Below are 11,473 nucleotides of genomic sequence, written 5' to 3'. Positions count from 1 at the left end.
TTAACATAATTTCAGCAGATTATTACTCAATTATGCATCATAACTTCATCAAGAACTCAATACACAAGTATGCATTAATTCCCAACATACCTTATGAAGAGAAGGTGTTAGGCACTCTAATTCAGCAACATGCAAATCAGAATCATGTGATTTAAAAGTTGAATTTGATGGACAAGATCAAGAACTAGGGTTTTAGTCCCTGATTTCTTCCTCTGGTCGCACACACCCACGCACGTATGTGTGTGTGATTTTTTTTACTTTTATTTATTTTACTAAAAACCAAGTTTCCCACTTTTGCTGAATTAGTCCCTCTAGTTTTCTTTAATTGACTTATGTTAAATTATCATTTTTTTATCATATGGTATTTTAGCTATAATTACTTTTGGGGTGTTACAAGTCCACCCCCCTTAAAGAGGGTTTCGTCCCCGAAACCACTTTACGTATATAACTTATAATGCATACACGTACCGAAAAGTGTAGGGTAGAGTCGTCTCATTTCCTCTTCAGACTCCCAAGTGGTGTCTGATCCCTTTTGGGGTTCCCATTTGATCTTTACTTGATTAATCACCTTGTTTCTCAAGCTTTTCACCTTACGGTCTAGAATCGCAATTGGTCTCACCGCTTAGTTGAGACTATTATCCACCTCGATGTCGTCGTAGTGGATATACGCGGTTTCGTCAACTAGACATTTCTGGAGATGTGATACATGGAATGTGCTATGTATCCCACTCAACTCAGCAGGCAGTTCGAGACGGTATGCCACCCTACCGACCCGCTCGATGATTCTGAAAGGCCCAATAAACCTTGGGCTTAACTTTCCCCTTTTTCTAAATCGGATTATTCCTTTCCATGGTGATACCTTCAGCATCACCTTATCACCAACTTGAAACTCAATTGGTCTTCTTCGTTTGTCTGCATACGACTTTTGTCGATCTTGAGCCGCTTTCAGGTGAGCTCGGACCATGTCAAACTTTTTATTCGTGATTCCGACTACATCCTTATGTGCAAGTTCACACGGACCAACCTCACCCCAACATACCGGAGTTCGGCACTTCCTACCGTATAGCATCTCATACGGAGCCATACCGATGCTTGCGTGGTAACTGTTATTATATGAAAATTCAACCAACGGCAGGTGAATATCCCAACTACCCCCGAAGTCAATAATGCACGCCCGTAACATATCTTCCAATGTTTGTATTGTTGTTTCACTTTGACCATCCGTTTGAGGATGGTACGCGGTGCTAATGAACAACTTAGTTCCCATTTGCTTTTGGAAATCGCACCAAAAACTTGAAGTGAACCGAGCATCCCTATCGGACACGATGGATACCGGCACTCCGTGGCGTGCTATTATCTCATTAGTGTACACCTCCGACATCTTTTCTGACGTATAGGTTTCCCGGATAGGGATGAAATGGGCACTTTTGGTTAGTCTATCCACAATTACCCAAATGGCATCAAATCCCCGCATCGTCCTCGGCAGTTTGGTTAATAGGTCCATAGTAATCTGTTCCCATTTCCAAATCGGAATATCCAAAGGCTGAAGCTTGCCATATGGCTTTTGATGTTCCGCCTTGACCTGTAAACAGGTCATGCATTTCTCTACATATTTAACCACATCTCTTTTCATCCCTGGCCACCAATGATTTTGCTTCAAATCTCTATACATCTTAGTTGCTCCGGGATGGATTGAATAGCGAGACTTGTGAGCCTCGTTAAGCAGAAGACCCTTGGCACCACATGTGTTTGGGACCCAAATCCTACCATTCCGGTATTTCATCCCATTACTTCCTTCCGTAAGGTCTTTTATCATCCCTTTTATACGTTCTTTCTTCCAGTTTTCTTCCCTTACCGCTTCGGTTTGGGCTTCTCGGATTCGCTCAAGCAAGCCTGAAGTTACTACCAACTGCATAGACCGCACTCGAATTGGAGCGCATTCGTCCTTTCGGCTAAGGGCATCCGCCACCACATTAGCCTTTCCGGGGTGATAGTGGATCTCGCAGTCATAGTCTTTCACCACTTCTAACCAACGTCTCTGCCTCATATTTAACTCCTTCTGATTGAAGAAGTACTTCAAACTCTTATGGTCAGTGAAAATAGTACTTTTCACACCATACAAGTAATGCCTCCAGATTTTCAAGGCAAAGACCACGGCCGCCAACTCAAGATCATGAGTCGGGTACTTTGTTTCATGCGGCTTAAGTTTCCTAGAGGCATATGCGATCACCCTTCCCCTTTGCATTAGCACGCACCCAAGGCCTAGGTGTGATGCATCCGAATACACTACCATATCCTCCGTACCATCCGGTAAAGTCAACACCGGTGCACAGGTTAACTTTTCTTTTAATGTCTGAAATGCCTTTTCTTGATCGCTCCCCCAGACGAACTTCTCATTCTTGCGGGTCAATTTGGTCAATGGCGCTGCAATTTTGGAGAAATCCTGAATGAATCTCCGATAGTAACCTGCCAACCCCAAGAAACTTCTAATTTCGGATGGATTCTTTGGAGGGTTCCATTTTGACACCGCTTCCACCTTCGACGGATCCACCAATATTCCCTCGACACTTATGACGTGCCCTAAGAATTTCACCTCTCGTAACCAGAAGGCGCATTTTGAGAATTTAGCATATAATCTTTCCCGCCTTAATACCTCCAATACTTCTCGTAAATGGTTAGCGTGCTCCGCCTCGTTTCTTGAATAAACGAGGATGTCGTCTATAAAAACAATCACCGATCTATCGAGCATCGGCTTGCAAACCCGGTTCATGAGGTCCATGAAAGCCGCGGGCGCATTCGTTAATCCGAAAGACATCACGAGGAATTCGAAATGTCCGTATCATGTTCGGAATGTCGTTTTTGGTACATCGTTTTCTTTACCCTTAATTGGTGGTAACCCAATCTCAAATCGATTTTTGAAAACCAGCTAGCGCCTTATAATTGATCGAACAAGTCGTCGATTCTCGGGAGTGGGTATCGATTCTTTACCGTAAGTTTATTTAACTCCCGGTAATCAATACACATCCGCATGCTCCCGTCCTTCTTCTTTACAAATAGCACTGGGGCTCCCCAAGGAGACACGCTAGGCCGGATGAATCCCTTTTCAAGTAAATCTTGTAACTGGGACATTAATTCTTGCAGTTCCGACGGTGCCAATCTATAAGGTGCCTTAGCAACTGGTTTAGCACCCGGAGTCAGTTCAATCCCGAACTCTATTTCGCGCTCTGGTGGCATTCCCGGAAGATCCTCGGGAAAGACGTCTTCGAATTCACGCACCACAGGTACGTCTTCAATCCTTGTCGTTTCTTTTTCCACATCACGTACGTAAGTTAAATATGCCTTACACCCGTGTAGTATAAACTTGCGGGCTTCTACCATCGAGCATATCATGGGATTACAAGCCTTCTCCCCATAGATGATGACACGCCTTCCGCTCGGAGACGTTAGGTGTATCTCCTTACGTAAGCATATCACCTTAGCATGGTAGCGGGATAGCCAATCCATTCCGACGACCACTTGAAATTCACCCATGGACATGGGTATTAAATCAATGGAGTATTCCTCGCCAACGATATTCAATTTGCATTCCTGACATACATCACAAACAATAAAACTTTTGTTATTACCTACTTCTACTTCCATTGGCATAGGTAATTTCGTTGATGTGAACAAGGGGTTTTGAATGAATCTATGTGAAACAAAAGACTTATTCGCACCCGTATCAAATAAAACACGTGCAAGGATCGAATTTACAGTAAATATACCTGTAACCACGTCGGGTTCCATTTTTGCTTCAGCAGCAGTGATTTGGAACGACCTTGCCTTAGCTTTTGGGGTTTCATCCCTAGAGTCGGCACTCTCTTTCTTTTCCATCAATTCCGGACATTCTGACTTTTTATGACCCGGTTGGTAACATTTATAGCACACTGTTACTTTATCTGGGCAATTTGCAACCCCATGCCCTATCTTGCCACATGCAACGTAAGGTTTGTTCTTGAAGTAACATTCACCTTTATGAGTGCGTCCACATGTTTTGCAACTCGGAGAACCTCCTTTTGCACTTCCTTTCTTCGAAGATTCAGCTACCTTTGGCTTCTTTGCAGGACTCGGGTTTTCATCCAAGGCCCTTCTCTCACCTCTTTCTACTTGCCTTTTTAGTTCAATCTCGCGTTCCCGCGCCGCATTGATTATATCGCTTTCATAATGTGAGGGAGTCATGAACTCCCTATATTCAGCCCTAAGCATGGTGTGATAGTAATAGATTTTCTGTTCTTCAGTTTTGACCAAGTCATCACAAAACTTGAGCTTATCCATGAACATCCCCGTAATTTTATCAACGGTTTCACCCTTTTGCCTCAATTGCATGAATTCCTCCTTTATCTTATTTATTACCGCCTTGGGGCTATGATGTTTGAGGAATGGTGTTTTGAAATCTTCCCAAGTCATTGCCCTTATTGCTTCAACACCCCTTTCGTTTCTGAGGTTATCCCACCAATCCTTGGCTTGGCCTCTAAGTTGGCCAGTTCCATAAGCCACGAAATCACTTTCATCACAATGCGTTCGTTCGAAAACACCCTCGATATCGCTTATCCACCTTTGACAAGAAATTGGATCCACCTCTCCATTGAAGATCGGGGGTTTACACGCCATAAACTTGTTGTAAGAACAACCTTTCTTTTCTTTAGCCTTGCCTCTATCATTGGTAAGGTCTTCTCTTAATTCACCAATCTTTTCCTCCATAATCGAAAGTAGGGTGTTTTGCATCCTTTCTATAAATCTTGGTAGGCTAACTTCGATTGCCCTTCCGACTTCCTCGGCAATCTTCTCTTTCAACTCGTCGGTAGTGAGGGATAGGACATTGTCACTAGCACCTCCCGACATCTTCTTACTGAAATGTTAAAATAATTCGATAAATAATCTTGTTCAATCACTCTCATGCCTTTATATGACACTTCATACTCGTTATTCGGCCAAGTATATAACTTTGCCTTACCCATTTATACTAAGTGTACTTCCCGGGTTCGAGTATATTACTATACTCCTCCCATACACAATAAATCATTACCCTTTTAATCTTTTTAAATTAAATTTTGCTTTAAATAAATTCTTACCGGATGTTGATCAAGCCTTGAACCGAACACAATTCTCCTTAACCTTAGCTCTGAATACCAACTTGTAACACTCTAATTTTAATTATACTAGTTCTTACCAACTAGATAAGAATGTTCATGATCAGTTTAAAACAAAACATTAATATTGTTCCTAATTTAGGACCTACGAGTTTATCAACCTTCCAAAAACAATATTAGGATACATAAGTATTCCTTCTATTACAAAGGTTTCACTAATGATTAACCAAGACAAAAGTTGCGGAACTAATTCTTGAATGTGTTCGGTTCGTGAGCCTTGAATTGATCATCATCCGCTTGCTTGACATACTTGAAGCTGGAAAATTTAACAAATATTAGTGTGAGAATCCTTAGAAATTACGCATAATCGAAAGTACGCTTAAAAACGGATTCAATCTATGATGATATACAAAGTTTAACAAAATTGGCTGGGCTCCACCGTAACTTACGGTGGACACCGTAAGTTACGGTGGCCATTGGGCAACTATGGCCTGCCGTAAATCAGTAAAGAACCACCGTAACAGTTCATCCTCTAGCGTAAGTTACGGTAGCTACCGTAACTTACGGTAGCTTCTGCATATTTTCCTGTTTTGCTGTTTTGACCCGTTTATTTCAGTTTTTGCACTTTTAAAACATCAAAGCACAATACGGAACATTTCTTTGCAACAAGTGTGACCCGTCTTGGGTTCTTTGTTTCAACACCCACGCTCCCATTACCGGTTTGCGTGTTTAATACTATTCTTCCCATTACCCGACACCCGGGTTTATGGTCTACGGATAAGGTACTCCCGTTACCCGGTTTGTACCCACCATTGATAACCCGTTTGGTTTGCCATCATGAAGTCCCTCATTCAAGCAACCAAACCATTACAACCTTATATTGTTCATAACTAGCAAACATTAACAATGAAGACTAAATTAACAATATTGTCGAAGCGTTAGCCACGTACCTTAAAGCTTCCCTTTCAAGCGAGTGTCCGCACCGGCTTGACTTCCCGACGCCTCACTCGTGTTGCCTAAAATACACAAGCCAATTATCATTAGAACCTTTCGGCTCATGACTTAAGCTTGTTAACTTAGCCAAACACCACAATTTGTGTCTACCAACTTCTTTTAGGCATTTTATCGAGCATCTTGTGTACACACTTTACAACTAGTCATATTATTCTTGTTATTGAAGTCTTGTAACCATAAAAACCCCTAATTAACAAGTAAAATGTTTACTATGTCCTTTTTACATCTAATTTCTGATTGTAACTTGTTTTAAACATCATTATTCACTTTCAGATTTCATGAGTTTGATTATACATCAAAAACCCAATTGCTTCTACTTGTACCTTCAACCGATTACTTAGTCATAGCAAATATTCTACTCATATTTATCAAAACCTTACTTGAAATTATGTAGATTATACTATTTTTAACATAATTTCAGCAGATTATTACTCGATTATGCATCATAACTTCATCAAGAACTCAATACACAAGTATGCATTAATTCCCAACATACCTTATGAAGAGAAGGTGTTAGGCACTCCAATTCAGCAACATGCAAATCAGAATCATGTGATTTAAAAGTTGAATTTGATGAACAAGATCAAGAACTAGGGTTTTAGTCCCTGATTTCTTCCTCTGGTCGCACACACCCACGCACGTATGTGTGTGTGTGATTTTTTTGACTTCTATTTATTTTACTAAAACCCAAGTTTCCCACTTTTGCTGAATTAGTCCCTCTAGTTTTCTTTAATTGACTTATGTTAAATTATCATTTTTTTATCATATGGTATTTTAGCTATAATTACTTTTGGGGTGTTACAAGTTTGATATACTACAAAAGTACAGTTTGATGTGCTCTCAAATGTGAGCTACCAAAGTATATTTTGATATACTATGTACAAAATCCAACATATGTTTTAACATGCTATTTTGTTATTTACCAAAGCATAGTGGATATGCTATTATCAAAACCAAAGCATAGTTGATATGCTATTTCAAAACCAAAACATAGTTGATATGTTATTTTCAAAACCAAAGCATAGTTGATATGCTATCTTCAAAACCAAAACATAGTTGATATGTTATTTTCAAAACCAAAGCATAGTGGATATGCTATTATCGAAACCAAAGCATAATTGATATGCTATTTTCAAAACCAAAACATAATTGATATGTTATTATCAAACCCAAAGCATAGTGGATATGCTATTATCAAAACCAAAGCATAATTGATATGCTATTTTCAAAACCAAAACATAATTGATACGTTATTCTCAAAACCAGAGCATAATTGATATGCTATCTTTCAAAACCAAAGTATTTTTGTGATATACTACCAAATCTATTATTTTGTTTACTAAAGTATATTTTGATATACTATCTATTTAACTATTTCAAAACTAAAGTATACTTTGTTATACTATTTATACGAACTTTTCAAAACCAAAGTATATGTTTGTATATACTACAAAACTTTTATCAAAGCAATGTGTTTTCGAAACTAAACCTTTTATAAGGATTCATGGCTAATTTTATAAACACAAAACTTTTTCTTGTACTATCCAAAGCCACGAATCTAATTCACAAAAATCCTATGTTACTCACAGGCATTTTTATGCTGACGTACCTATTTTCACATATGTTTCAGGTACTGCTATGTGATGATTATTGATGCATGTTACATATGGAGGGACTTGTGCCTTAGCGACTTTAAAACTGAGAAACAATTATTTTTATTTATCTGAATTATACTAAAACAATGAGATCAATAATTCAATAAAACGAAATTATTTAATCCATGGTTGTGAAACAATGATTCTGTTACAACACTCCCCGACGTTTCCGTCATGTTTGTTGATTTACGTGGTCGGGGTGTGACATGCGGTTCGATCGGATGGCAATCTGATCGGACGACAATCTATCCCACGATCTGATCGTTTTGCAACTCGTTGAGTTTTGAAAGTTTTGCGGTTTGATGGAGACGGTATGACAACTTGTTAAACAACGGAAACTCCATCAGACTCAGGTTATCCGATCGAACGGGAATCACCCCAATCCGATCAGTTAACTGTTCGTGACGGGTGGTTTCATGTTCAATTCGGAATCGGTTGTCTCGTTGATAGGATTCAGATCTCAAACCAACACATCACTAGAGAATGAGTAGAAAATCAGGACGAGCTCCGATTCTATCGGTTTTGAGTGCATTAAGTGTAAAAGAGTTGAAAGAAAGTTGGAAAAGTATCTTTCAATCCTTTTAACTTCAAAAATGTTTAGATCTATGCGAAAACAATGTTAAACCATATGGAAATCCTTCAGATCTGAGTTGTTCTTGGTGGAATGAGGCCCATACTTGAAGTTCATAAGAACTCCATGATGACATCATCCTAGAACACCTCAAATCCGCTGATTTCACGGTTAAAAGTTAAGATTCAGGGCGAAAATGATGAAGAAGTGTGTGTAGATCATAGATGTACAAGATTTGGGTTGAAAACTTACAAGAATCGCGAGAAATCAAGAGAAAAGAGAGCTTGAGCGTGCTGGTCGGACGGGAGCTATCACATTACTTGAACAGTGATGTGACAAGTGCTATTTATAGGTGAAGAGGAGAGAAGGCAAGGGAGTGCAATGGATCGGATGGCCATTTGATCGGATGGCAATCCGATTGGATGGCCATTCGATCGAATGGTCATTCGATCGAGTGGCTTTCGCAAATTGATTTTCCGACTTTTCGTTTCGTTCATTAAGCGTTGCGATAGTTTGTTTACATATAACCATACTCATATATTTATTATAATTAGTCACCAAGGGTCGTATATAAATATTCACCTTTTCAAATATGCGTTGCGATAATCGAGTTGCGCGTTTCGAATATGCGTTGACGCATCTCGGCTATTGAGGAGGGTAGAATAGGTCCTCACTCAATGTCATCGAGAGCGTTAGTGCGTGCGATGCGATGTGTTATAGCGATAAAATATGCGTAATATGCGAATATACTGCGAAGTAGCGATGTAAGCGATATAGTTACATTATGATCCGAATCTCTGGTGCTAGGCGTAACGAGTAGTAACAACGCGCGAATATGCGGGTTGTTACACCTACTAGCTTCACTTTGCTACATGTTACATGCTGGTTATGCGTAAACGATTTTCGCTATCTACTATACTATTAAACTTGTATGCTCACCTTTACACTATGTGTATTGACCTCTATTTTAATGTATGTGACAGGTGTTTAGGATGCTTTGCTTGTTACTTGCTGTAATCAAGCTAGGATGGAGTCTAGAAACAAATCTAATAAAATCTGAGTTGTCGGAACATTTGATCTGTCTTTGAGAAAACCATGTCTGTAATAACTGTTTTTATTTGATATATTATGGTATGGGACGTAATGTTAAATATCTGGTAATTTTAGTTGTTATGGATTTCTCATGGACAAGCTGTTTCGCTCAGTGTCGCGCCCCGATGTTTCCGCCATCGATTGGGGTGTGACATCCACCTACTTGCCATCGGCGCATAAGAGCACTACTGGACTGGGGGGACTTGAAGGGGTATGGTCCCAAAAACCTTGCGAAAGCGCATAGGACCATACCCTAACTTCATTCCAAAGAAGATCTCAAACAAAACCTTGCACGACTGCGCAGTGGTTCTAAATAGGATTTGGAAGAAAACAGTCTTCGATAACCATGTACCGGAGGAAAAGAGAGACAAACACTCAAACTAACACCCTTGCGCGGGTTCGCGCAAAGGCACCGCTTAGCTTAAAGAGTAAAATCTCAACATCTCCATGCGCCTGAAGTCAAGACTTGAACAAAAAGAATATTTTCTGTTACAACAGAATGGACACGTGGCAAAGGCATAAAGGTTTACAGCTGTAGATCTTCTAGAAGGAGTTAAATGCTCATCGTGCATGGCCATTCGGTTACAACTGATTGTGACGTGGCACGATCGTGGACGCCCATCTAAGTCACGATGATGGCACTAACTTGAAGGAAGATCTACACAAAATCATTTTCCAGGTGGCATCTCCCCAGTCGTTGATCAAGCTCACAATCCATGTGCATGGATGTGAAGTTAACTATTAACGGAAAGTAGAATAACCGCTAACGGAAAAGTGCTTTCCGTCACTCTCTCCATTACACCATTTTCCTGCCAAAATCGGTTATAAATAAGTCTCACAACTTACCTTCACTTACTCTCACTTTTACTTCATCTTCTTCCTCGAGGTCACTGTACTTATTCTCACGCCGGAGAGTGGTCACAGAGAGAACCCCCATCCTCCCTGTGGCGAGTCTAACGTCTTACTGTTTTGTAGTGATCACCAGAGAAGGAAGCTAGCTAACCACCGAATCAACGAGAGGATTAACCCTTTTATGCAAAGACAAAACCCCTGATCTGATTGACTCCGGTCCAATTAGATCACTGTTTCTTCACAGGTAATTATATGTGTGATAATTATTTAAGAATGCTACACGTAGGAATGGACTTAGACCTTAGTTTCCTTTAATTTAAAAAAATTATTTGTAATCGTTGTGTTGAATAACAATGTAATATAATGAAACTTTAGTACCATGTGTTTGAGCAATTTGTAACGTCACTCCCCGACGTTTCCGCCACGGGTTGTTTTTACGTGGTCGAGGTGTTACACTTGCGCCATTCACTACTCCATGATCTCCACTCATAGCTGATGATATGCTTAACAACAAGTACATTTGATAGGCCACGTGTAACCAATCATGATGCGCCAACATCCTTCAACCTCTACAAACACTACTTGTTGTGTCAGAGGGGCCAAATGGATATTCCCTGATGACGATGTTTGGCCCATGAGCCCATCTCCCTCTCTAACCCTTCAGCTATAAATACCAACCTTCAACCACATGTTTAAGGATCAGATTTCTCATTCTCTTACTCTTAACACACATACACACACACTGTTTTATTCACATAGAACAACTACTTATTCTCATGTCGGATGTTGGTTACGAAAAGAGCCCACAACCTCTCCTTCTTGTAACGAGTTTATGGTGTTCGTTTTTGCAGATCAGTCCAAGCCTACTGATCAAAGAAGTGATTAAGAAGATTAACCCCCCTGTTGAGACTACCATCTTAGTCCTATCCCAAGCAGATTAGAATTGGTGTTTCTTCAGACTACGTGTGTGAACCATGTCCATGACAGGGCCCTCGAAACTTGGTAAGCCATTGTAAATCAACACCATCTAGATGTAATGAGGGTAGTTGATTCCAATGGTTTGGGTCGATGTTTTTGAACTCAAAGTATCACTCGACTTGATAAATCTAATCGAAGGGTTCATTGTCGTTGAATTTAGGAAAGTGAAACTTGATTTCACT

At 40.0% G+C, this 11,473-nt stretch overlaps 1 protein-coding gene across 1 annotated transcript; it reads right to left on the bottom strand.

Annotated features, from left to right (window-relative positions):
• Nucleotides 1-3,934: 3,934 nt before the first annotated feature.
• On the bottom strand, nt 3,935-4,881 carry LOC110944825. The gene is made up of 2 exons (XM_022186468.1): nt 4,011-4,881; nt 3,935-3,966 (listed from the first exon to the last, which is right to left on the bottom strand). Exons 1-2 carry the CDS (start codon nt 4,879-4,881, stop codon nt 3,935-3,937), a joined length of 903 nt encoding a protein of 300 aa, XP_022042160.1.
• Nucleotides 4,882-11,473: the final 6,592 nt, after the last annotated feature.

Source organism: Helianthus annuus, chromosome 6, assembly GCF_002127325.2.
Source record: "Helianthus annuus cultivar XRQ/B chromosome 6, HanXRQr2.0-SUNRISE, whole genome shotgun sequence".
Lineage (NCBI taxonomy): Eukaryota > Viridiplantae > Streptophyta > Magnoliopsida > Asterales > Asteraceae > Helianthus > Helianthus annuus.
The sequence above is the reverse complement of the archived record's forward strand: the minus strand, read 5'-3'. Positions and strand labels throughout refer to the sequence as shown.